This window comes from Acomys russatus, chromosome 26 (genome assembly GCF_903995435.1).
Source record: "Acomys russatus chromosome 26, mAcoRus1.1, whole genome shotgun sequence".
Lineage (NCBI taxonomy): Eukaryota > Metazoa > Chordata > Mammalia > Rodentia > Muridae > Acomys > Acomys russatus.
In genome coordinates this window covers 38,181,719-38,209,201 of record NC_067162.1, presented here as the reverse complement: position 1 = coordinate 38,209,201, position 27,483 = coordinate 38,181,719, and the positions used below count along the sequence as shown (strand labels likewise).

At 42.0% G+C, this 27,483-nt stretch overlaps 1 protein-coding gene and 1 long non-coding RNA gene across 3 annotated transcripts in view; one reads left to right on the top strand and one right to left on the bottom strand.

The window, feature by feature from the left end:
• Adamts18 (ADAM metallopeptidase with thrombospondin type 1 motif 18) overlaps positions 1-4,335 on the top strand; it is a 140,511-nt gene extending 136,176 nt beyond the window's left edge. For both annotated transcript variants that reach the window (XM_051168899.1, XM_051168898.1), the window contains 2 exons: positions 1,098-1,245; positions 4,146-4,335. In XM_051168899.1, coding sequence (XP_051024856.1) covers positions 1,098-1,245; positions 4,146-4,261 — 264 coding nt within the window. In that variant the 3' untranslated portion in view covers positions 4,262-4,335. The remainder of the gene's footprint in view (positions 1-1,097; positions 1,246-4,145) is intronic.
• On the bottom strand, positions 1,085-24,069 carry LOC127209310 (uncharacterized). The gene is made up of 4 exons (XR_007833190.1): positions 23,986-24,069; positions 6,116-6,235; positions 4,007-4,203; positions 1,085-1,233 (listed from the first exon to the last, which is right to left on the bottom strand). It is a non-coding gene; the product is annotated as an uncharacterized LOC127209310 (long non-coding RNA).
• Between the last annotated feature and the right edge of the window lie 3,414 nt (positions 24,070-27,483).

Genomic DNA, 27,483 nt, shown 5'->3' with positions numbered 1-27,483 from the left:
AACGTCTGCCTGTGGTTTCAGTTTATGCTTGACATGTACTTTCTCATTCCATCTTTCCATTAATTTTCATATTAACCACTATTGTCCCAGTCTCGTGGGACAATACTGGATTGACATAATTGAATATTTCTAATTGACTGGCTAGGCATGCATACCCACACACACAGCTATAGGTTTCCTAAGTTTGTGACTTAATTTAACATTTAGAATTTATGGCATATGAAACCGATTACTACCCACTACTATGTATAATAAATATAAAGACCATTTTACGTGGAGGAAATCATACACTTTTATCTGAACGAGTAGATAAGAAGGCAGCCAACAGATGTTTTCCTGCTCAGACACCTGTTGTAGTACAATAAAGACTTACTGGTAGACATAAATGTTTATTGTGTATTTTAAAATATGGCAAACTCAGAGTTGGATAATTTGATGGCAATCATGCGCATCTATATTTAAATGTTGGGGTAATTCCTAAGTGCATATTCTTTCTGCCAAATTTTACTTTTTCCTCCCCAAATAGCAGGCCATACAGTAGTATTTGCAGAGAATGATTCTCTCATTGGTCTGCAGTCCATTCTAAAGCAGAACACCAATAATCTATATAAAGGGTTGCCTTTCCCCTGTTGTTATTTTGTTAAAGATCCATCAACTTCTCATATAGCCATTGGGGACAAAAAAGAAACTTAGAGCCTAGATTCTTTTTAATTGGACAGTGAAATAAATGCCTGGCTGATAGGTACCATTGCTACCTTAGAGCCTGGCTAAGCATCATCCGAAAGACTCCCTGGTTAGTGTGTCCTTTATGGCCCTTGTTTCAAGCAACCTCCATCCATTATGGCATCTGTCTGAGATTTCCTACCTCCTTATGAACCCCTTAACTGGAGACACACAGTCGCCGGTGCCACAGCCTTTGCTCAAGACTTTTCTGATAACCCACACAGCTCCCGTGAGGCTGGATAGACATGGACTGTGTTACCTGTAGGCACCTTGGTCATGAATATTGTACATCTTTCCATTTGATACTCCTGACCTCAGACAGGACACTGTCACACTGAGCAGGTGTAATTCCCTTCTCTCTCCCTCCTTGGCAGTGCACGGTCACCTGTGGGGGAGGGGTCCAGACCCGATCTGTCCACTGTATGCAGCAAGGCCGGCCTTCCTCAAGTTGTCTGCTCCATCAGAAGCCTCCCGCACTCAGAGCTTGCAATACAAACTTCTGTCCAGCTCCTGAGAAGAGAGGTAAAGGGTCTTACGCCACGTTGCTTCCAAAAGTTTTAAGAAAGCATTTCCACAGCTCACTCTGCGGCTTGTGTGTTGTACAACCTTATGGTACCCTATTCCCATCAGCAAGGCCAAACCTACTGCTGTTCCTATCAACACCATATTGTTTATATGATCTGAAGGCAACAGTTCATTCAATAGGGGTTTCCAGCCATTCATTCTTGAGAAATGGTCACGTGGCTGTTCTCCCAAATTTGAAGGTGGGAGATGTTGCTCAGTTGATAGAGTGCTTGCCTAGCATACGTGAATCCCTGGATTTGATCTCCTACCGTGACATAAAGCTAGGCATAGTTGTACACACCTATAATTCTAGCGTATGGGAAGATTAGAAGTTCAAAGTCATCGTTGGCTAAAGGGGTGAGACCAGCCTGGGCTACATGAGATCCTCCCTCAAAAAATATGTGCTTTTTACTAATCAGTGGAAGTATAAAGGGAAATAAAAATTACTACAGAGGAGCTGATATTTTAGTAGGTAAGACAGAACTTACAGCCCATTAAGATGACTGTGCATCGTCCTGTGTTCTTAGTTCAGTAGCAAGTGCTGCAGGTGGTGATGAGTAAGCCAGAGTCATGCTTAGAAAGCCAAGTCATCCTAAAGGAATCTGGCAAATACCAGGAAGTATATCTCAGTCACATCAGACTTCATTATGCTAATGAGGCTTTCTCCAGCACACAACTGCTGGTATTTCTTTTTCTGCTTAACACAATCGCAGACTTTCCAAGCCTGTGGAATCTCCCAGCCCACTTTTCCCAATTTGTGGCCTCCAGGAAGTAAGGAAGGTGAACCTTGTATGTGCTCAGCAGAGGAAGGGCAAATGCAAAGGAACACAAGATACTTGCAGTGGGAGCACTATTGAGAACTGTATAGGTGGCAGCACAGATCTCTGAGTTCGAGGCCAACCTGGTCTACAAAATGAGTCTAGGACAGTCAAGGCTACACAGAAAAACCCAGTGTTGAAAAAATCAGAGACAGAGAGAGAAAGGGAGAGAGGGGGAGAGAGAACACTGTATAGGCACAAGCCCAGAGTGGTACTGGGACCATATCAGACAGATATAAGGTGGAGAGCTATGGGGTACAGGAGACCATGACCATGGGTCACCAGGAGGAGAATGAGAACAGGACCTCCTCATGGAAATCTGGCTGCTGCCATCCAAGCAGAGATGGGAAGCTGGGCAGATTTTGTAGATTCAGCCAATGATGCCTGCTGTTTTTCTGAATGCACAGAGGAGGCAAAGGGGGGGAGGGAATCTATAGTCAACCTCCACGGTGTAAGTCAGAGTCATACGCAGACAACCAGGCATTCGTAACTGCTCTTAGCATCTTCCAAAGGATCAGGTTCAATTCCCAGCACCCACATGACATTTCATAACCATCTGTAACTCCAGTTCCAGGGCATCCGATGCCCTCTTCTGGCCTCTGTGGGCATTGCATACATATGGTGCATAGACATACATGCAGACAGAGCACTCACACACATAATTTTTAAAGACAGTACATGCATATAACCTCAATACTTAGGAGGCAGAGGCAAAAGCATAGCCATATAAGGCAAGACCTTCTCTCAAAAGAACACAAAAATAAGTGACCTTGAGGTCAGGCCATAGTTCCAATGGCCTGTATCTTGTGAAACTTCCATTGTGCCAACAGAATAATCTAGAATGAATGTAAATAAAATGATTAAAGTACAGAGATACATGCTTACTGTCCTGGGGCATCAGATAGACAAGTATATGATAATTGAACTCATGTCTAGGTGTTGGTGTATGTGTGTATATATATATATATATATATATATATATATATATATATATGTTAGGCAAATGGAATATGTAGCTGAATTTTCATTTTAATGTCTGACTTGAATCTTGAACCTAGTATATCTCAAACCAGCCTTCTGGTTCCTGATCCCAACCTGTGGGAATGCTCATTTCAGGAAATTAAACTCTATTCTTCTACATACTTGATTTAAAAATACTGTCATTGTTTTCACGTCATTTACCAAATCATAGCTGGTAAAAGTTATTGACACTGACTTCAGTGTATGTGTGGTGTCCACAGTCATTGGAAAGAATATCTGACCTCATTTTTAAACCTAAGTTCCTATGTCATATGTTTAATTATTTTATCCACTGTGGTTAATTTTTCCAAAAATATTTATCTAGACAGCACCTGTACTTCTGCTGAGCTGATAGACAGGATGTAACAAATGCAAAGCTAAATATTTTGCTACCCAGAGCTCATTTTTCTGTTCTATATGAGTTTTGAAGCCTGTGGGGGGGGGGGCACAATGCTTGTGATGATGGTATTCTAAGAGTGAGAACAGTTGATAACTTTTAAAAATATATATATGTATCTAGAAACTACTTCATGATTGGCACTATTTTAAGTATTGGGCAAGAACCCAATAAAGAGTGGTGAGCCATGGTAATGGGTGGGTCAACTGAGTGTGAAAAAGCAAGGAAGAGAGTGGGGACGCTCGATGGAAGGTCAAGAAGAGTGGGCAGAGGAGGGAAGAAACTAACTTGGAAGTTTAGGGAAAGTCTACCTGGCAGAAGGTAGGGAAAACGGTAAGTCAGAGCTCACGGGTGCATCGGGGACCAGCAAGGGGGCTAAGGTGGCAAGAGAGAAGAAGATGGCTATGGCCTCTTTTCTACCCCTGGCCTCCCCTCCCATTTAAATTTTGCTAACAGACAGTCCCTTTTGGCATCTCAATTCTACCATGACAATGTTCATATGGCTCATGAGGAGAACACACAGGGGGACAAAGCAGCAGGGCTAGGTCTCTGTTCCATAGGTCCTCATCTTAGTAAAGAGGGCTGAAGCCCTGGCTGATAGGCTAAATGCTTTGTCCTTTCAGATGATCCATCCTGTGTCGACTTCTTCAGCTGGTGTCACCTGGTCCCTCAGCATGGGGTCTGCAACCACAAGTTTTATGGAAAACAGTGCTGTAGGTCATGTACAAGAAAGAGCTGAACCAGGAGCTCCCTCATCCTTCTCAGACCAGGATCTTACCCGTCCCCCTCCAGCTCTTTCTAATCAAGACTTCAAACCACAGAGGAACTGCCACAGGGTTTGAAGAATGGACAGACAGCCTCCTTAGTCCACCTCTGGAAGCACGTGGTGCCCTAAAGCACTTGACAATGAGAAGTGATGACAAATCTAACTTTTTTTTTTTTAAGGCTTTCATTTTGATTTGCACTGCCCTTTAGAAGATGAGAGGCATAATACTGAAAAAAAATCAAATTTTTATTTTGACAAAATGGGAGTTTTACTGACTTCGGGATGGGACTTCCTTGTCCCCACATACATACTCTTGAACATAAAAGGATTCAATGGCAAAGACATCTAATTTTTAAAAGATTCTTTAAGGCTCCAGGTCAAGGACTGAGACCCATCAAATACATGGATGGAACTCTTTGCCTAACTAACAGTTGCTTGGGATTTAGTGTGTCAAAATCTGACACCAAAGGGTGCTCAATGGGTGCTTGCTGCTGGACTGGCAAGCTTCATCTTATGTTTATTTTATGTGTGTTATTGTTTATTTGGTTTCAAGTATATTCTGCCTATAGAGAGTCTCCAAGACTGAAATTAACAACTTGAAACATCTTCCCAGTAGCATTCTGAAAGCAGGGCCACATGGACAATTTAAGTTCTCCATGTAATTAAAAATCACACTTGAAGAGTCAAAAGCCCTCAAATATTGGTGCCCTTCACATGACATCAACCTCATAACTTTTGGTGCTTATTGAATGGGAACGTGGGAGGCTGGTGCCGGCTGTAGGGGAACAAGACGTGGTGACATGTTCATTTTTGGTAAAATAGCATGCTTTGAGGGGGAAAGCCCAGCATTTATAATGCTCCATACATATTATCAGAATGCTTAGAAAATTAAAGGCTGCTTGTGGTTTTTCTCCTACCAACTGACAAGTTTCAATCTGCCCCAGGACTTGATCAACAAGGAAAAAGTAGTGGCCAGAGGGAAAAAAATCCATCTGTCTTCTTGCTACATTAATAAATTACAACTCATCAAGACCCTTCCATGAATAACAGTATTTTAGAGTTTGGCCATCGGGAGCCAACTGTCGACGGGAATTAACAAGCTTAAAATTGTCCTCAATTGGAAAAACACAGCACTGTTTTGCCAAAACCAGAGAAACTTAAAAGACTATGTCCCCTCTGTAATTCTTTGAGAAGTGGGTTCTACAGGGTGTGTTTATATGATATTGCTCACCCTGCCCCCAACTTCTTTGATGAATGTACACTCATTTTTACTGCTTTTCAGAGTCTTGGTCTGTTAAATTTAACAGCATTCTTTGTCCCCATCCTAGGTAGAACCCTGAGTTCTTAGATGCCATCAAAGTTGAAGAGTAACAGCTTAGCCTTTCAGTAGGCATTTTGATATGAGGAGAGGAAGAAAAAAAAAAAAAAAAAAAGAGAGACCCACACTACCACTCCCTTGCTCTCTGAAAAGTGGGAAGTTATTTGTCTTTATATAATTATCATTTTATTATTTTATGGGAAAGAATTAATTTATTAATAGCCTATTATGTGTTCTCACTCACTTCTCTGAGTAAATGATATTCTGAGGGAAAATGTTGAATTAAAAAAAAATGTGGATTATAGAGAAAAGTCAAAGTATATGTGTAATATTTAATTATTTTATAAGTTTTATAATAAAGTATTCTGTTTCTTTATCTTTGAAACTTGTTAACTTCTTGAACAAGTTAGTGAGATGTCGGTGGTTTCCAAGTTAATTTAATTGTTGGAGACCTTCAGTTATTTCACTGACTGAAGGGGGACAGGAAGAGCTTCAAGACGATTTCTTACCTTTGTGCATAAGGAAGTCAACTGTCCACTCCTGATGCATTTGGGGCCAGTCAGATGGTGTGCCGGTAAAGACACTTGACACCAATGCTGATGACCTGTGTCCAATGCCTGGAGCCCATGCTGTGGAAGGAGAAAGGAGAGAACTGACTCCTGAAAGCCGGGTTCAGACCTCCACATATGTGCTTGACACACGCACACGTACAGCTCCACAAACATAGATGAATACATGTGAAAAAGAACCTGAGTATCTCAAGGCATGATGCTCTGCTGTATCGAGCAGATCAACATTTACATATGGAAGCCATTGAATACAAAGCCAGTAAGGCTCCTACTTCCTATTTGAAAGGCATTCTGAGAAAATATTTATATCAAAGTGAAAGGGAGAATGTATTTACAGGATGGGACAGGGCAGGGAGAAGAGAAAAAAAGAAACATTAATTAAACAGCATGTATTTTCAGGCCTTCCACAAAGAATAAAAACTTTCTGGGGAAGTAAAACCAAATAACCTGAATGTCCAGCATTTCTCTGCATTTATGATCACACTCCAGGTATAGCTCTAAAATATACTTAGGAGTATTATGGTATAAATTATTAATGTAGAAGAAAATAAAAATAAGGTTAAGAATGGAAAGTGAAAGAAAAAGCTATCGTTGTATTTTTGGGGAATAAAGTATGATTAGTAGAAATTCATCTAGGGTTTACTGGCTACCAGGTTCTATGCACAATTCATTTATCTGCATTGTCTCATTTGATGCACACAATAGTTCAATTAAGGAGATACGGGTCCCATTGCTTAAGGGGAGGTGTCCGGGACTCTGAGTGATCACATATTTGACCCTGAGAAAATGGCTAGTTTCTGATAGAGGTCAAGACTGGAACCCAGACCCCTCGGGGCTCCTTCTGTCACAAACCTGGGAGACATAAAGAAAGCAGGGGACACATAGGCCTTGGAATCATGGGCCCTAAGGTGCTTATCAATAAGACTTTAGTGATAAATGGCTTTGATGATGATGAGTTATGGGCAGAGCTGGGAATTTAACATGGGTATCAGGGTGAAAGGTAATAAATTCCTGCAAAGCCCCTCTCCTCAGCGGACGATACTTGGAGACTTGTTGCAGAGTTTACAACTCTATTCCCTGGTATTAGCTTTTCCCTGGGATTATAGTGTTTCCTGGGCAGTAGCACCAGAGTGTCTGGAGCCTGCGACTCCCAGGGATCATCAGGATGGAAGGGAAGTATGCAGTGATGCTCCTGGCATGGGCTTTCTTCTAATCATAGGCAGAGATACTCCTACCACAGTCCATATCATGCCAAGAGTGGTTTATAGCATTCAGATCGTGGAGGCCATTGCTGTAAATGTCATAGGGAAAGAAATGGTCATTTGTTTATGACCTTATCTTGAAAAACATAGAAATAATGGACTAGAGAGGTGGCTCAGTGGCTAAGAACACATATGTTGTTGCAGAGGACGTTAAGGTCAGCTTCTAACCCATGTCGGGCAGCTCAAAATAACTCAAAAATCACACTCCAGGTGTTCCTGCATGCTGGCTTTTGCAGGTACCTGCATGTGAGTGTGTAAACACACGTACACACAATTAAAAAGAATACAATATATGCCAGATGTGGGGGGTCCATGCCTTTAACCATAGTACCAGAAGGGCAAAAGCAGAGAGAGGTAGATCTCTATAAGCTTGAGGCCATCCAGGGTGGTCAGGGATACACAGTGAGACTATGGCTCAACAATAATAATAATTATTATTATTTTTAAACTATTATCATCATCATTCCCTTTAAAAGTACAGGAAGGGATCCTATGCTCTGTCTGCTTTACTTTATCTTTACCCTAAGATTTTAATTCTTCAAAAACCATGGTGGTGCACATCTTTAATCCCAGTACTCGGGAGGCAGAGGCAGGCAGATCACTGTGAGTTCGAGGCCAGCCTGATCTACAAAGCAAGTCCAGGACAGCCAAGGCTAACACAGAGAGACCCTGTGTCAAAAAAACAAAACAAAACAACAACAAAGAACAACCTTGGTGGTCTACAATGGTAGTAGATGTTTCTCTCATTGACGTGACCAAATGCCTGTCAATAAGCAGCTTATGGGAAGAAGGGACTATTTCTGCTCACTGCTGGAGGGGTCACAGTCCACCATGGTTGAGAAGGCATGGCAGCAAGCAGCTGCATGGGGCTAGAAGCCTATGGTGGTCATTTTTTTCCATGTCCAGAGTATAGCAGAGATGAGACAGGAAGAGGAATTAGGTTATATGCCTCAAAGCTTCTTCTAGTGACCCACTTCCTCCAGCTGGGCTCCCACCTTCTAAACTTTCCACAATTTCCCAGAACAGGCCCACCAGCTAGAGACCAGCTGTTCAAACGTGAGCATGTGAGGACAGTTTGTATGCAAACCATGGCAGCCCTGGTGTTCCCTTTTCATCAGTCACCCTTGTATGCATGTTCTGGAGGCTTCCTCTTCTACAGAGGCTCTGGACACGTGACTCTCAAGCCTGTCACCCATAACGCATCATCCTGAGTTTATCATCAGACTACTTCACATCTACTCACTTTTTTTCCATGTATGGGAAAATAATTATTTTCTCTGAAGAAAGTATTTTAAAAGGCAAATGTTTCATAACTCCTTCATGGAAAAATCTGTATTATATGGTATAAACAGATTATAACTAGTTAACAAAAAATAACCTTGGGGGCTAGGGAGATGGCACAGTGGCTGAGAGCACTTGTTCTCCTAGAGGCTCTGAGCTGAGTCCCCAGCACCCACACGTAACACAGCTCACATTCTAACTCCAGGGGATTTGACGCCCTCTATCTGCTACTGTACACACTACACACACACACACACACACACACACACACACACAAATAAATCCTGATGGGGATAGGGATATGGCTCAGTGACAGAGCATTTGCCTAGCATGTTTGATGTTCCATGCTCAGCTCAGGAAAAAAAAACTGATTAACATGTATATTGCATATTTAGTTTTAAAAAAACATAAAGCTGGCTTACAAATTACCATCTGAAAAGAAGAACTCCTCAATGAAGATTAAAGTGTTAGTAGGTCCTTAAAATTGTGAGGCTCTGTATCTGTATCAGAATGGATCAAGAATTATTCTGTTGGTGAGAGAATACAGAGTGCCAGTTTCCATGTGCAGAGAAAGGGTGAATGATAACCCTCTTAGGTGTCCCCTGGGGATGTCGAAAATCACTGTCTGTCCTCTGTCTAATAACTTTTTATGCTGAGAAAGCTCTCAGAGACATGTTCTGACTGTGTCCAGATATTTGTTAGTCGCTACAAAGTAGTGGTGAGCTTGCCTCTTCCCTTCCCGGTACCACCATCCAGTGTGAGCATCATAAAGTTATCACTGTTTGGCATCCCTAAGTGTATTCCTATGTTAAATAAGGAACACAGCGGGGTTTACAATCAGGTTATTTAATAATAAAAAGTACCACCATGAGTCAGGCCTGGAGAGATGGCTCTGTGGTTAAGAGCACTGGCTGCTTGCAAAGGACCTAGATTGTATTCCCAGCACCCACATGGCAGTTGATGGCCATCTATAACTTCAGTCTAGGGAATGGGACCTCCTCTCCTGGCCTCTCTGGCAGCAGGCAAGCATGTGCTTATAGAGACAAATCATCCATTATTTAAAAACAGAAAGAAACTTAAAGTACTTTATGTGATCATCAGCTGTTGGAACAGACACATGAAGTTAAACAGCTGTTCTAACATGCTAATGGGGATGAGAAAGAAGCAGCATTCTGCAGCAGCAGACAGCTGGGGGAGTCGCTTTTCTCCACTCCCCGTTCTAAACCTTTCTCATCTTCCTTCCCACAAGCCATGACACTGCCTTCTCATCTAGGTGCCTCTGCCCTACAAAAGGCAGGATGTCACTTGTCTAGTTTCTACACCTTGTTAGAAACTCTGTAAATGGCAACATTTGGTGCCCTGCAAGCATGCAACCCCGCCATTCCTAGATAATCAAAGTGGTGTGAGAATTGCAAAGAGCAGAGCCTTCGCTGCAAGGAATTTTATTGCTTGGGGAGAGGGTCTCTAAGGGTTAGCCAGACTCAGGAGCTATTTCAGGTGAGAAAAGCCCAGATATGCTTTTCCTTGTTTTCCTATCTTTACACGGTTAGAGTACAGGAAACTATTGCCAGTGTTAATGGTACCCAGCAAGCTCCTGGGGGAAAAGGGCTTCACAACACTGTGATTCCGTGCATTAGGGGTAGCATCTTCTCTTTCTGAAAGGGGCCTTCTCTCTCCTGTCCTCATGCCCTTTAAAAGGCACATTGGATGTAGAGACTCAGAAAAAATGCTTCTTAACCAAGTGGATCCATCCCCATCACCTAAGGGTGTTTAAATTCCCCAGCCTTTCTCATGAAATTGGACATGTTAATCCTGCAGATGGGGCCTGAGAATTTATAGTTTAAAAGGCTTTCAAGTTTCTCGAAGAAAAATTGGTTTTGGAACCATAGGTCTAGGATAATAAAAAGGGACTGTCCTCCCAGTTAGACAAAGAAGCCTCCTTGGAACCAGGCCACAGGGCACAGCTCCACAGAGGTTAAGCCAAATTTTGCCTAATAATACGGTGGCCTTTTGCCTAGTCTCATCTCCTCCAACTGTATTTCACCTGCACGCAGCTGGACAAGGGGAAGATTAACCAGCGGAGAACAGAGTCGACATCCTGGCCATTTTTTCTCACTTCCAGGGACACACCAGGTTTGCCTAGTGGGGACCAACAGTATGGGGGACAATTGGCCATTTATCTCAGTCAGGCACCCACAGGCAAGAGCTACAGTACAGCAGAGGACCCGGTGAAGAGCAGACCATTCACAGGGCCTCAGGTGTGTTTTTATGGACAGAGCTGCAGCACGAAGCCCTAAGATTGGCAATCGAATTAGAACAAAAGGCAGCTGTCCTGCCCACTGCCTGTCATCATGTGCCAAGGGGTGACTTAACCAAGTTTATGAATGGTACCAATGCTCACCTTCCTGACTTATTGCCCGGAATCATTGGCTTGATTTGAAAGGAAAGGGGATGGAGAGAGAGGAAGAGAGGAAGAAGGGCAGAAGGGAGGAAGGAAGAGAGGAAGGATGGAAGACAAGCAAATGGCAGGGAGACGCTGGAACAGTGCTTTGGGGTGGAGTAAAATATAAACAAGTTCCTGGTCTGAGCTCCTCCAGGACCCCAATTCTGTTTTATGGCTACATTTATTAATTCACAGCTTTCATGTTTTGTAAAAGCGGATTGGTTCCAGTTACTTAAAAATTAACATGTTGTCTATTTACACATCTGCTAAGTCCAACCCTGGTAAAGAAGGGATTACTTCTGAATTCAACAGCTTTCCTCCTTTGTTACGACGCTTTCATTGTCCACAGATTTTTATTACTTGTGGCCTGGTCTACTGAGGGGAAAGACGTTTCATATGTTCTTGAAGCTATTATGTGTTTTCAGATTCAAAGTCCCTCCGACATGCACAGCAACACTCGGTCTTTCTTAGTCTGCTCTGCCTCAGCTAAAATTATTTTTCCCACATGTCTGCTAACCAGCATACATTTATTCTTTCAACAAGAGGATTTACTGAACATCCACAAACAACAACGACAATGTGAGATCCAAACAGCAAAAAAGATCCTAGTTCTGACCCAAAGGGACTTGAACATACAGAATACACCTAGCCTGGTCATACAAAAGGCCCATCGTATCCCAGCTACCTGGGAGACTGAAGCTGGTGAGCTATGACCTCAAGGATAACCAGGAAAGCTTGGGAATTTAGAAATACCCACCCTTTACAAATTTTAAAATAGAAATATTTTGAAGGACTTGAGCCATGGCTTGGTGGTAGAGCCAGTAAGCATACAGTGCCAGAAAGTATTGGGTTTGGGGGTGGGGGGTGTGGAGGAGAGGCACAGAATGACAGTCTATGAAAATAGACATTGTTCCAAGATCACATTGTTCCAAGGTCACAGACATTGTCCTAAGGTCATAAGCATTCTCCCAATGTCATAGATTCATTTATTAAAGTCCTCACTTTTAGATTCGCCCTAGTCAACAGGTCCTTGTGCATATGCTGAGCCTGTTGCTTGCAGGAAACATGCACACCTCATCTGGATTATACAAAGCTATTTTTCATCCCCTTCAAAGACAAGAAAATCACAAAACTATAGCACTAAACAAAACATCCTGCCTGACATAGACTTTTTTTTTTTTTTTTTTTTTTTTTGGTTTTTTGAGACAGGGTTTCTCTGTGTAGCCTTGGCCATCCTGGACTCACTTTGTAGACCAGGCTGACCTCGAACTCACAGCGATCCGCCTGCCTCTGCCTCCCGAGTGCTGGGATTAAAGGCGTGCGCCACCACGCCCGGCTCTGACATAGACATTTTAAAGTGTAGGGATTTTAGGGAATTTTTTTCCTATTCCACAGACCTAGAAACTGAAAGCTTTTTAGAACCTTTCCTAAAATTAACTAGTAAACCAATGAGACCATATCAGTTCTAGTGATTTTTCAGGAACCCTCACATTTTGTTGTATTCTGAAGTATTTTTTTAGTGTTATCTTGACAGGAAAAGACTTCTTAACACTAAGGACAAATAAGGAGTAGGGGGAAAACAGAAACCTAGTCAGGAACACTCCTGAGTTCACTCACCACACATGACTGATATTAAGTCATGTTCCCTTCCGAAAAGACTCTGACACCATAGGAAGACCATAAGGATGCTGCACCCTCCCTCTTGTAGAAAAAAAGATGACCTTATGAAAGTAGCAATCTAGCCCACCCCCTTTATAAGGCTCTGGTATATCAGAGAGCTGATCTATTGCTTGCTCCAGAGCCATGAGTGAATGCTCTGCGAATATGCTGAAAGCACTTAACTGGATACTTTAAACAGGTAGACTAAGAATATGCATGCTATATTCGGTAAAGAGGTTTAAATAAAGAGAATGTTTTACAAATAAGTGTGGCTTTATTGCATCCCTGTGTCCTCAGGATCCTAACATCCTATTGCATTCCTGCAGCCTTGATGTCATAGTGTCATGACAACCTGGTCACATTCATGTATCCTTGGTAACATAGCCTTATAGCCATAAAATCTCCAGTGAGATTTTATGTTACCATATGAGGGGGATAAAAGGACCAAAAATGCAAAGAAAAGCAAGACACACCATGCTCAGGGCTCATCTTTAGATGTAAACCTGCCGAGCCAGTAGCAGCATAGGTAAGGCTACTTTCTGGCAAAAAGCCTCAGTGTTCTCTTTGTCTGAAGATCCCATTATAGTGATGTCATTTATACAGCAAAGGAAAGAATCAACAGAGTGAAAAGGTAGTCTGCAGAATTGGAGGGAAATACTTTAGACCATGGACCTGCTGACAGCTTAATATTCAAAATGTGTAAGATATTCATACAACTTAATAGCAAAGAAAAAAATCTGGACAAAGGGCAGAGGTGTTTCTCAGTGGAAGACAAACAATTGGCAACAGGTAAGTGAAAAGCTAGTCAGCAAATGCGTATCAGCATTTCAGTCAGGGAAATGCAAATTAAATCTTCGATGAGATGCCACCTTACAAATGTCAGAATAGCCACTCACAAAGGACGGAAGGCAGCCAGTGACTTATGTGGAGAAAGGAGTCCTCACTGTCAGAGAAAACGTGAACTGATAGAGTCACTAAGGAAATCAGTGTGTAAATCCCTCAAAGAATTAAAGAAAAAAATTTAACTACCAGATAGGAGATCGGGCATGCTCAATCTGCATATATATCCAAAGGGAACTCAGCCTGTACACTCACTGAAGCATTGTTCATTTGCCACTGCTATAGAATCAGCTCAGTTGGGGACACACACACACACACACACACACACACACACACACACACACACGCACACATGCATGCACATGCACACATGCACGCACACGCACACATGCAAGCACAAGGAAGTTGTGTGTATACCCCAAAGATTGACACAAACTGGAGCCATCTAGGAAGAGGACATGTGCACATGTCTGTGGGGGCATTTTTTTGATTAATGACTGATGTGGGAAAGCCCAGCCTGCTTTGGACAGTGCCACCCCTTGGGCAAGTAGCCCTGGGCTGTGTGAGAAAGCAGACTGTGCGAGCCCTGGAGAACAAACCAATAAGCCAGGCTTCCACAGGCTCTTTTCCTACCCCGCCTTCCTGTGCCTGCTTCCCTCGGTAATGGCCCCTGGCCTGCAAGTTGAAATAAATCCTTGCCTCCTCCAAGTTGCTCTTGGTCACGGTGTCCATCACAGGCACAAAAAAAGCAAACTAGAATGGAAGGACATCCTGACCCTCGCAACAACTTCAACGACACTAGAAAACATTAGTCTGAGTGAAACAAGCCAACTAGAAAAATAAAACAAAATAAAGGCTTTTCGGTAGTAAAACATGCTTTGCATAATGGGAGTGGAGAGGAGCTGATGGGGAGCTGTGGGTCAAAGTTTACACAGTCCAGGTATAAAATGAGTAACTTCCAAAAAAAAAAAAAAAACCATATAGCAAGGTGACTGCAGTAAAGGATGCCCTGTGCTTAAAATATGCTAAGAGGAAAGATAAAACGTCCTTTCATGGCAGAGGAGAAAAGACTGGGTGGCTTCTAAGGTGATAAGTATGCTAATTTGATCACAGTAATCTTTTAACAATATTCATTACCCCGTTGCATGCATTAAACGGATACAATTCCTATTTGGCAATAGTACTTTCGTAGAGCCTAAAAGGAAAAAAAAAATGCGGTTTTAAAGCTCACCAAGAGGAAAGGGGTGGTAAGTAGATTCACTCACGGCCTAGATTTCACAAGGCTGAAGCCCACCCCACCCCCCCCCCCCCCCCCCAGCTGCCAGCTTCCTGGCACAGGTGTATGTCTGGCTCCTCAAAGGGCTAAGCTGGCAGCTGGAGAGCCGCCAGCAGCCAGCTTCCTCCGCGCTCCGTAGTGGCAGGAAGTTGGTTCCTGTGTGACAATTCATTAAGCCCTGACAGGGAGGGCGCTTTCAACATCTTTGCCAGGGTCACAGTCCTTGTGAACACACTTCCCAAATGAACTGCGGGCCAGCCTCGGTGAGGAAACAGGAAACTACCTTTGGCTGGGGCCAAGAGCTCTTGTTTTCTGTCCAAAAGTAGTCACCCAGGTAGAGGTCTCAGAGGGAGATCAGCCTGCAATTCTCAATAGATCGTTGTTTCTACCTCCCTCCCCTCCGCAGTCCGGAAGACATTGAAATAGGATTGGAGGCAAAATTATTTGCTGCCGCACTAGACCGTCTATCTGGAAGGCACACGCCTGGGATTGTCCAGGAGCACAAAGAGCCTTTCAGAGGCACCTTTTAAAGAGCTGCCTTCTCGAGGATTCTGGTTTAAGGGTTAGGTGTCTTACTGTCCTCCACGGGACAAAGTGGCAGGAAGATTTAGCAGCAATCTAGATAATCTTATCAACCCAGATCATTGAGGTTTGACTTTAAGTGCCTTTAAGTGGAGTTCCCCCGCCCCCACCCCCCCCAAAAATAAAACCTGACAGCTAGCTCAATTGCCATCTGAAGAGAAAAGTGGACTGACATTACTGAGCCACAGACCCATGCCAAAAAGGGTCCAGGGATGCTTATCTGTGCTTTTTCTAATTTTCCTATGAGATCTATTATTGTCCTTTCTTCTGTTTTAAGGGGGTGGGTGGGACTAAGGCTCATTGAAGATAAATAACTATTTACGATCACATGACTAAAATAATAGTAATAAGAGGTCTAAGTGGGTTTAAGACATAGGTCTACCTTGTGCTTTCTGTCTTGTAGGTGTTTTGTTTTGTTTTGCTTTTACTTTCACTTTTTTTTTAATGTACTGTATTAAACAAAGGGCCTTTCGAGTTTTGAGATTTTAATTTTTAATTAAGTGTAAGTACATGTGGTCAGTGTGGGGGCTTGGGCACATAAGTGCAGTTCCTGAGGTGGCCAGAAGATGGTGTCAGATCCTCCAGAGCTAGAATGGTAAGAGGTTGTGAGCTGCCTTACTTGGATGCTGGGAACCAAATCTGGGTCTTCTGCAAATGTTGTACTTGTTCCTAAGAGCTGAGCCATTGTCCCCGACCCTAAGTTGCCCAGACTGGCCCTGAACTCCTTCTTCTGTGACTTTGAACTGGCTATCTTCCTGCATTAACCTTTTGACAGGCTCATATTAGAGACCTGTGCAACTGGGATTAGAAAGAAAGAAAGAAAGAAAGAAAGAAAGAAAGAAAGAAAGAAAGAAAGAAAGAAGGAAGGAAGAAAGAAAGAAAGAAGAAAACCCTACTTAAGAACTTGAGGGTTTGATTTTTTTTTTTTTAATAGGCCATTGATAAGGTATAGTTAGACATACTGTGTATCACCCACTTATCATTGGGTGGTAGATGCATCCAAACAAATTCTGAAGAGTCTGTATGAGCAATGGGCGGAAACATTCTAACTTTGATTTCAAAGCTAATCTGCACATGAAGCATCTCTAAATAGCATAAACCTGATGAGGCTCACAACTAGCTCTGTACACACTAGATCCACATCTGCCCAACCACAGGAGCCACAGCATATGTGTAACCCCACACAAAATACATAAATCAGTAAGCAAATGTAATACAAACATTTTGGTATAAGGGAGAAAAACTATACAGTCATACTTGCAACAAACTTTGACAAGATTCATCATTCACTGACGTAAGTTTGTTTTTTAAGAACCTCTCAGCAAAGAGCCCTTATTTGCAGATGGAACAATTCCATGTGCCAGACTGTAAAGATTCCTCTAGGAAACTCTTAGAGCTCATGAACACATTCAGGAACTGGCAGGATTACAAAATTAACACACAAAACTCATTAGCCTTCTTAGATACAAATAACAAACATGCTGAGAGAGAAATCAGGAAGCTGGCCCATTCACAGTTGCCTCAGAGGTAGACGCCTGGGAATAAACCTAACCAAGGAAATGAAATACTTCTACAGTAAAAACTTTTAGAAAACTTATTTTCTGTGACTGTGATTGAAAAACAAATACAAACAAACCATGACCAACAAGGACACCACAGAAAACCCACAGATGCAACTAACCTTCACTCACAGGGGCTCGCAGAGACTGACCCAACAAGCAAGGAGTCTGCATGGGTCTGATGTAGGCCCTTCTGCACATTTGTTATGGTTGTATAGCTTGGTCTTCTTCAAGGACTACTAACACTGGGAAGACAGGCTGTCTCTGGCCTCTTTTAGCTACATTTGGGACCCTGTTCTTCCTACTGGATTGCCTTGTTGAACTTTAACATGAGGGAGGTACTTAGTCTCCTTCCATCTTGATATGCATGTTTGGTTGATATCCCTGTGAGCCCTGCCCTTTTCTGAAGGGAAACATGGGAACAGTGGATGGGGTGGAAAAGAGAGGTGGGGGAGGGGCAGGGAATAAAGAAGGGAGGAAGACACTGCAGTAAGGATGTAATATATGAAAGAATAAATTTTAAACATGTCTTAAAATGAAATTCTGGGCTAGAGAGATGGCTCAGAAGGTAAGAGCACTGGCTGGTCTTCCAAAGGTCCTGAGTTCAAGTCCCAGCAACCACATGGTGGCTAACAACCATCTATAATGAGATCTGGTATGCAGGTATACATGCAGGCAGAACACTGTATACACAAAAAAGAAATAAATATTTAAAAATAAAATTATATAAAATTCTCTAAATGTCAAAATTAATATGACATATTTTGACTATATCAGATATTATATTAATCATATTTACATCTACTTATGTCCTCTGTTTTTTCACATATAATTTTGAAATTCAAATGTGTATCTTATTTATATCAATCCTTGATTAAGGCTATAAATGCAATAAATGCTGTAGCACTGATAAAGCAACAGCAACAAACAAAGAAATGACTGAAACCAACTTGAAGAGGAGAGGGTTTATTTCAACCTCATTCCATCAGAAAGGGAAGTCAGGCCAGAAACTTCAGGCAGGAAGCTGGAAGCAGGAATGGAAGTAGAGACCATGAGCTGCGCTGCTTCCTGGCTTGTTCCATGGCCTGCTCAGCCTGCTTTCTTATACACCAAGAGCCACAAGGTCAGGGGTGGCACTGCCCACAGTGGGCTGGGCCCTGCAGAATTAGTCATTAATCAAGAAAATACCCTACAGACTTGCCCACAAACCCATCTGATGGAGACAATTCCTCAACTGTGATTCCCTCTTTCCACATTTGCCTAGAGTTGTATTAAGCTGATAAAAAAAAAAAAAACAAAAACAAAAAACTAACCCCTACAAGACAGACCCAGGACCTCAAAGAAAACACTAGAAGATGGAAAGTCATTTCAAGCTCATGGATTGGAGAACTAACTGTGTAAAAATGTATATGCTATACAAATAAATATACATGTTCAATGTAATCTCTATGGAAATTCCAATGACATTATTTACATAAATAGAACAAATATTAAAATTCATATGGAAGCACAAAAGACCCCAGATAGACAAGGCACAAAGCAATCTTGAGCAAAAATAATTCTAAAAATATCGCCATAGTTGATTGCACGTTACCTTCTAGAGCCATAGTAAGGAAAATGGGTGTGGTGCTTGCACAAAACATGCACAGGTCTATCTCCGGACTGGAATAGAGGGCTCAGGTGTATGGTCATAGAATATAACACCTGAGCTTTGATAAAGATGTCAAACACACAATACAGAGAAGGCAGAGTGTTTGTTTTTGTTGGTGGTGGTGGTGGTGGTTTGTTCGTTTTATAGCCTTGGCTGTCCTCGGCTCCCTTTGTAAACCGGATGACCAGGAACTCGCAGAGATCTGCCTGCCGTTGCCTTCCTGAGTGCTGGGATTAAAGGCACATGCCACTGCACCTATCTAAGAGAAGGCAAGGTTTTCAGCAAATGGTGCTGGGTAAACTGGATGTCCACAAACAGAAGGATGAGATTAGATTGCTGCTTTTCATCCTGTTTTTTTTTTTTTTTTTTTTTTTTTTTAAAGCCTCTCAAGGGATCAAAGACCTCAGTTGAAACTCTCCAACAACTCAGCACAGGCAAGGACTTCCTGAGTAGGACTTTATTTCAGATGCTCAGAAAATAATAAGACCTTGTAAAATTCAAAGGCTTCACAGCAAAGGAAACACTCAATTGAACAGACAAGCTACAGAATTAGGGGAAAATTTTGCTAGCTATACATCTTATAGAGGAGAAATATTTAGAATATAAAAACTAGACAAATAATCAAATAGGCCAATCAATAAATGTGCCAATAGAAATATACACAGTTTTCAAAAGATAGACTATAAGTGAAAAAAGGTTCATCCTCAATAGCCATCAAAGAAATTCGAAACTACATTGAGAGGGCTGGAGAGAACACTTGCTGCTCTTGCAGAGGACCTGAGGTCTGTTCCTAGCACTCACATTCTGTGGCCCCCAACTTCCTGTGACTCTAGTTCCAAGGGATCTGACTCCCTCTTCTGGCTTCCACGGCCACTGCTCACACATGGTGCACATACACACACGCAGACAAACATTTATATGCGTAAACATACACAAATCTTTTTTTAAAAAATAACTAGTCTTTTTAAAACTACATTGAGATTCCATCTCACCTCAGAATGGCAGTCACCAAAGTAAATAAGTAAATAAAGGTAATAAATTCTGGCAGGTGTGTGTGTGGACAGCAGGAAATTCATATTCATATTCATACAGTGCTGGTGGAAATGTAAAGGAGACACTATGGAATTCAGTATGATTCCTCTGAAAAACCATAAGTGGCTCTACCCTATGTCCCAGCTCTACCACTCCTTGCTGTTGCTTACCCAAAAGCCTCCAAGTTGACACCTGCACATAGACACTTATTACAACACTAGTCACCATAGCCAAGTTATGGAACCAGCCCAGGTGTCCACCAAAGGAGGAATGGATAGAGAAAGGATGTTACACACAATAAATAAATGATGGGATGTCTTTGAGCAATAAAGAAGTATGAAGTTATGCCATGTGCAGGACATGGATTCAACTGGAGATAACCACATTAAGCAAACTGAGTCAGTCTCAGAAAGACAGGCACCACGTGTTTTCTTTCACTTGTGCTTCCTAATTTTATATAGATACACAGAGCTATGTATGTGCCTAGTACATGAAAGAAGCGATGGGATTATTTTAGGAGAATAAATGGAGTGTGGGAGGGCAGTGAGAGGGGATAGGAAAACCAAGGATTATGGCTGAGGGAAGGAAATGCACTCAAGATAATTTACCTATCTATTTGAAAGTGCCCCAGGAAACACGCTCAATATATGACATATATTTGTATGAAACTTTAACCCAGTACCATTTACAAGGAAAATAAAGCAATGAAGACATACATGTGATTTTTTTTTTAAAGGAAACACATTACAGTAGGCAGGCTACCCTAAGCAACACAAAGACCAACCTAGGCTACTCAGGGAGACCTTATTTTACAAACACCAAGCAAGAGAGGAAATATAAGAAAACAGAAATGACTATGACAGTTTTATGTTAATTGGCCTCAGTCAACCTTTAAACAGTGGATACATTCCTGCACACATACAATCTGCCAAGACTGTACTATAGAGACACAGAAAATCTGAATAGACTATTGCTAAGTATGTTAAATCAATTTTTTAAAAACTCTCAAAGAAAATCCAAGGACTCAACATTTTCATGGGTGCGTCCTGCCAAATATTCAAGACAAAACAAAACAAAAACAAAAAAACCTCAAATGGTCCTTCTCAAACTCTTTGCCAAAAAAGAAAAAAGTATGAGAGAATGCTTCTGATCTTATTTTACAAGCCTGGCATTATCTTGATAGCAAAACCATACAAGGATGTTGCAAGAAAACAAAATTATAGGCCAAGATCCCTGACAAACCTAGACACAAAAAATCCTAAAAAACACACCAAAAAATTACTACCACATTACATTAAACAGTATGTTAAAGGGCTTATTTACAATGGTTTATTCTTGGAGTTTAATAACCATAAATCAGTAAGTATAGCAACCACACTCAAAGAATAAAAGGACAAAAAAATACATATCATCTCTCCAAGAATGCAGAAAAAGCATGTTACAAGATTCAACATCTCACTATGGTGCTAAAAAAGAAAGCAACAAGTTAGATATACAAGAAATATATCTCACCATATAAAAAGCTACAGTACATCCATTAAATAGTTGAAGGCTCTTAGGTTCAAAATACTAGGGGCCTACTCTCACCTCTTCTGTTCAATACAACACAAACTGTCCAAGCAAGAGTAATTAAGCCAAAGGAATAAATTAAAAGAATACAAGTAGGAAATAAAGAACTAATTATGCCTGTTTGTTGACATATCATGTGTGTGTGTCCCTAGAAAACTGCTAAAAATAATAGTATGATCTTCTATCCACTAAGTGCATGCAATTTATGATTGTTCAATTTATAACAAAAGTTAAAATAAAAGGAATAAAGTATTGACACATCATAAAATATTATGACTTTTGAAAACATTCGAAATTAAAGAATCCAGTCACAGAATATATATATATGTATATATATATATTCATATATATTCACTCCACCAACAGTATTCAGACTATCAATAGTTTCATAAAATGTATATTTTCCAGTGTCTTTGGATATCTCAAAGTCACTGAATTGAAAACTTTAAGCGAACAAACTGTATGATACATAAACTATAGTCCAGGGAAGATATTTTATAAGGCTAATTTAGGAAGTATAATGTACACCAGCTTTTGACATCCTTTGAACAGAATATCAGTAGAGAGAGGGAGTTGGGAGGAGTACTTAGCAACAGAGGCTCTCGTCTTCTGTTCTTAGTTTATCTTTAAGTGTGTGTGCGCATGTGTGTTTGGATGGGTGGGCATGTGCATGCCCAGCATCCCAAAAAGGCCAAGAGAAGGGCTCAGATCCTCTGGAGCTGGAGATACAGGCAGTCGGGAGCCCCCTGATGTTGGTGCAGCACAGCTCTTAATCCCTGAGCTTTCTCTCTAGATCCTACTTCAGGGGTGTCCCATATGACTTGAGAATCTTCTAGATTCTCTAGACTCTTCTAGATGTGGGGGTGCCTTTGGATGGTGAACAGCAGCCACAGACTGAATGTCATCCAATGCTAATGTGTTTGGCTAGACTAAGGCAAAACAAAATGGATGCTAGGGCCCAGTTTCATACAACTTCCACTGCAATAAGCTGTCTGTGGTTTCCACTGCCTCTCACCAGTTATCAGTTCTGCCCAGTTTTTAAAATCTTATAGCACAGGCCAGCATTATAGTGACTGAGAATCTGGAATTTCCAAAGGTCACTATTTCTGTAAAGACATGTAAAGATTTATTATCTGTACTCCCTGAGCTAATTAAAAATATAACATGAATATCAATTACCTGGTACATGCTCAGAGTGCATCAGAAAAGAGGGCTTTAGTGGAAGCCAGGGAACTCTAGATTTGGGCTTTGCACTAATTTTCTGCACACATTTGATTTATTCTCATCCTCTTAGAGCCCTGGATATCATTAGATTTTGTGACTCTCAGCCCTGAGTGCACATAGATGGATATAAATCTGTGCCCGTGGCTCAACCTCACAGAAACGCTGAGTCCATCAATTTTGGCTAGAGCCGCATGGTCCACGAGATTCTGAAATTCCGCAGGACTGAAACCTATGAGTTTGGTCCCTATTATAAGACTGCAGATGAGTCCAAGGCCTATTTTATTTTATGATTATTTCCATTCTCAATGAAAAAAAAAAAAAAAAACAAACTAAGAATGACTTCAGCCTATTGTGTAAGGGTCTCAAGCCCTTTATTTATCAGCTTTGGGTAGATTTAACAAGCAAAGATTACAAACATCTGCACAGAGTATTAGTCACCAGGGTGACATGGGACACAGTGAAGAATGGGGGGAAATAGTCTTAAGGGAACTTCTTGTGACAAACTCAAACCACCAGGCATATGCCACAAACACAATGCTAACATCAAAGGCCCTGCCTATCTTAGTGGCAAGTTTGACACAACAAACAAAAAACCAACCAAACAACAACAAAACACTTTCCAATATACTTGTCTTCATACACAGACAGTCTTTTTTTTTTCCTCGCCACTTCTTCCAGTAACATCTGAAAAACCACATTACTCTTGCTGTCTATGTTGACGATGTGACCTACTTGGGCCAACTTGGGATGGCAGAGGCCACAGAGAAATAAAAAGAGGGTCTTTAAATAAACCGTGATTTAAATGGGGGAAATTTGAACTTACAAACATCAGAGCTTTCTGTGTCCTTTTTAATTCCCTTCATGTCTCCTTTTTAATTTTTTTTAAAACTTTTATTTGCATTACTGTAAGAGGCATCATCTGAGGGCATGCATGGGCCACTGCACATGTGTAGAAAGCAGAAGGTAACTTTTCTTTCATCATATGAGTCCTGGGGATTGAACTCAGGCTATCAGGCTTAGCACCAAATGCCTTTACCAGCTGAGCCACCTCACCAGCCCACACCAGCCTTTTTCAGAGGAAGCCAGTCCATCATTGAATTTGACCCCAAAGTGTTTAACAAAGACTTCACCATTACACTGACTTGGACTTTTCCAGAGAATACACAGCTGTCTCTGGCAGGCGGGATCCTGCACGTAAAACAGAGGCCAGAGAAGTCTTCAAATTTCCCCATTAATTTTAAGAGAACTTTTATGTACCTATGCCTGGGAGATACCAGATACTAAGTGCTCTTTAATGAAGTCACTTTAAAGCTATTATCCTGCTTCCCTTGTTACCTTTACTAGCTGGTTGTTTGAGAGTTACTATAGCTATGATGAAACACCATGAACAAAAAGCAAGCTGGGGAGGAAAGAAAGGGTTTGTGTGACTTACACTTCCATATTGTACTCCATCTCTGACGGAAGTCGGGACAGGAACTGGAACAGGAACAGGGCAGGAACCCGAAGGCAGGAGCTGATGCAGAGATCACGAAGGAGTGTTATTTACTGGTGTGCTCGCCATGGCTGTTCAGCCTGCTTTCTTACACAACTCAAGACCACCAACCCAGGCATGGCAACACCCACAATGGTCTGGGCCCTCCCCCATCAATCACTAATTAAGAAAATACCCTGCAGGTTTGCCTACAGCCTTATCTTATGAAGGTTATCTTCTTGATTGAGGCTCCTTCTCAAATGATTTTTGCCTGTGTCAAGTTGGCATAGAAGTAGCCAGTACAGATGCTTATGTTCTCCATGGAAGTTTAAGACTGAGATTACAAAGTATGAAAATGACAAAAAAGAGAGAGAGAGAGAGAGAGAGAGAGAGAGAGATAAGAGCAATTTCTACTCAAGCTGCTGCATTTTCCCTTTTTAAAAAGTTAATTAACACTCTTGTAGCTTGTGTCACAAAACAGTATGTTTAAAATAAAGCTTCTGTGCTTCTCCTTTGTCAAAGGGCAGGTTTGGGCAACGTGATCTCTATGGCTTCTATTTTTCTTTAATGGTTGCTAGTGTTCATTTTATCTCAATTTTCCACTGGGAAGACATTATTTCTTAAGACTAATTTGTTTTTATTTCATGTGTGTAAGTGTTTGGCCTGCAAGTGTGTCTATGCAGTACGTGTATACGTGACACCTGTGGAGTCCAGAAGAGGGCACTGGATTCCCTGGAACTAGTTACAGATGCCTGTGAGCTACCATAAGTGTGCTAGGAACCGAACCCAGGTACTAGAAGAGCAGCCAGTGCTCTTAATTATTGAGCCATTCATCTCTCCAGGCCCCAGGAAGCTGTTTTATAGATAGATAGATAGATAGATAGATAGATAGATAGATAGATAGATAGGGTCTTTAAATGAAAACATTTAAATTTTTAAAAAACGTTTGGTAGTCGCCCCCTCCTCTCTCTTTTTCCAAGGGAATGATTTGCTCTCAGCATTAATTTTGGTCCCTGAAAGAAAGTTAACAATAATGAGATGGAAGGAGATAAAGCTAATTCACTGATGTGTCCCACGGGTACCTGCATATGCCAATGTTTAGCTTAGTCTTAGAAGCACTGAAAGTGATGCGGCCCTTGCTCTCCCACGTCTCTTTATAGAAACAGCTGTTTTATAATGAGGTGTAGATTCTAATATTACATAATAGCATGTGCAAACTGCTTTGGAAGGACAGAGAAGGAAAGTTGATGCCATCTGTGCTGCTTGGTGCTGTCAACCTGCCATAAACTTAGAGTCGTCTGGGAAGAGGAACGTCAACTGAGCCATTGTCCTCATAAGACTGGCCTGTAGGCAAGTCATTGGGGGAATTTTCTTGATTAATGATGGCTGTAGGAAGGCCTAGCTCTCTGCCACCCTTGGGCAGGGAGTCCTGGGTTGTATAAGAAAGCAGGCTGAGAAAGACATAGGAAGTAAGTTGATAAGCAGCACTCTTCCGTCCGTGGTTTCTAAAGCTTTGGTTCCCTCTTCTGGGTTCCTGTCCTGCTTGAGTTCTGTCCCTGAGTCACCTCAGGCCATTTATTGCTACTTGGCATTGTAAGATGAAATAAACCCTTTCCTCCCAAAGTTTCCTTGGCCGTGGTGTTTTTGCACAGCAAGAGAACCTCCAACGAAGACAGAATCCAAGATGGTTCTGGGAATATAAATGCGTAGGTAGAGGAAAGACAAGGTTAATCAAGGCCAACAGAATGTCATGCAGATCACCATGTTGAAACTTAAGGGCATGGCAAATGGTCCCAAACAGCCCTGTTGTTATCTCTGCCTGCTGATACCCACACCTTTATGCATTTCTCCCCACCGGACCCAGAGTGGCTAGCCTGAGCCACTTATAAAATATTACCCAGTTGACAGGGTGTGGTTTCTCAGGATAGCTCAGGGCACTATCCTAGTTTGATTTCTGTTTCAAAGAGGAAGTTTATTTGACTTACAATCTCAGGCGACAGTCCGCCCATCACTGAGGAAAGAAGTCAAGGAAGTCACTCAAGCAGCTATTCGCACCAGATCCACAGAGAATCAGGAGCCTCCTCATTGCTTGTTCTCTTGTTAGCTTTCTTCCTTCTTACACATCCCAGGGCCCAGGCAGAGAATGGTGCCAAGCAGAAGCAAACCAATCTCCCCACCGACATGTCCACGTGCCAAGCTAATTACTCACCATGGTGTATTCAAGTAGCTCACTAAGGTGTCCTGATAGCAACAGGACTATATAAGACAGTGACCTTAGAGCATATTTCTCAAACCCACCATAGGCTCAGGTAATTTCAAGTCCCAGGCTAGATCCCCGCAACCAGTCACACCTGAATCACTACAAAGACAAAGGATACCTAATCGGGAAGCTTACTTGGTGAGTTTATTTGCTTCACAGCGATAGAGAATTTAGGTGGTGCCCACATGCATATCATGCCATTGGATAAGAGGATGAGCTGTGAGGAGTGGGATCTGAAGGGAAATGCGAAGATCAGATTAGAAAGGTTTAGCACTCAGGATAGGTCACAGAGAACGACCAAAGGAGATTACTGATGCCTTTGACAAAAAAAAGAAAAAAAAATTGATGTAATTATAAGTTTGAGTCAGAATGTAGGTGTGCAGATTCAAAAGCAATGGAAGGCACTAGCAAGTGAGTCACCGGCTCACATGGTAGGGAGTTACTTCCCATAGCCCACCCGTATTCAGAGCTGACTTTTGGGGTCACCAAAGAACACCCTCCCTTCTCTTTTCAGGGCCTGCCATCCACAGCTCACTTGATGGAGGGCTTGAGCACCTCTATGAATGAGGAGCATTCCTCCAGGTGAGTCCACCATCCATTTGTCACGCTGACGGTCTGGAGAGCTAAGGAGCCAGCAGACTCTGAGACTTAAAGTTATGGCATCCATGTGTACTAACGAGCAGATAGGATTCTGTCACCTGTCACCCTATTCTCCCGAGATAAGTGCCACCTTATCTCTATCCCATTGGTCGTAAATTATTCAGGTCGCCAAGCCCAGCATCCTTATTAACTCTTGGGAACTGAGAAGTCAGGTGGTGAATATCATCATGTCCAGGTCAAGACTCATATAGTCGAGCAAGAGCAAGGCTGGAGGAACAGCGGCCCCCCCCCCCCCACTCGAGCTTCTATTTGCAACTTTTAAAAAGAACTTACTGAGGTCTAGCAATGCAGCTTCGCTAGTCTCCATGTACAGAGCCTTGCGGATGATCTCCAGTGTCACACAGACCCACTGGAACGATGGTGCAGGCTGGTAGCCCCAGGGAGGCACAAGGATCATCTTTACCTTTGTAGTTAGTTCGAGGCCAACCTAGGCACCAAGAAAGCCTCTCCAAACAAACCACAGCACAAGGCCCCTGATAGGCCAGCCAGTTCCAAGTGGTCATGCCTAAATTCAAAAACTTAGGAACAACACTAAATTA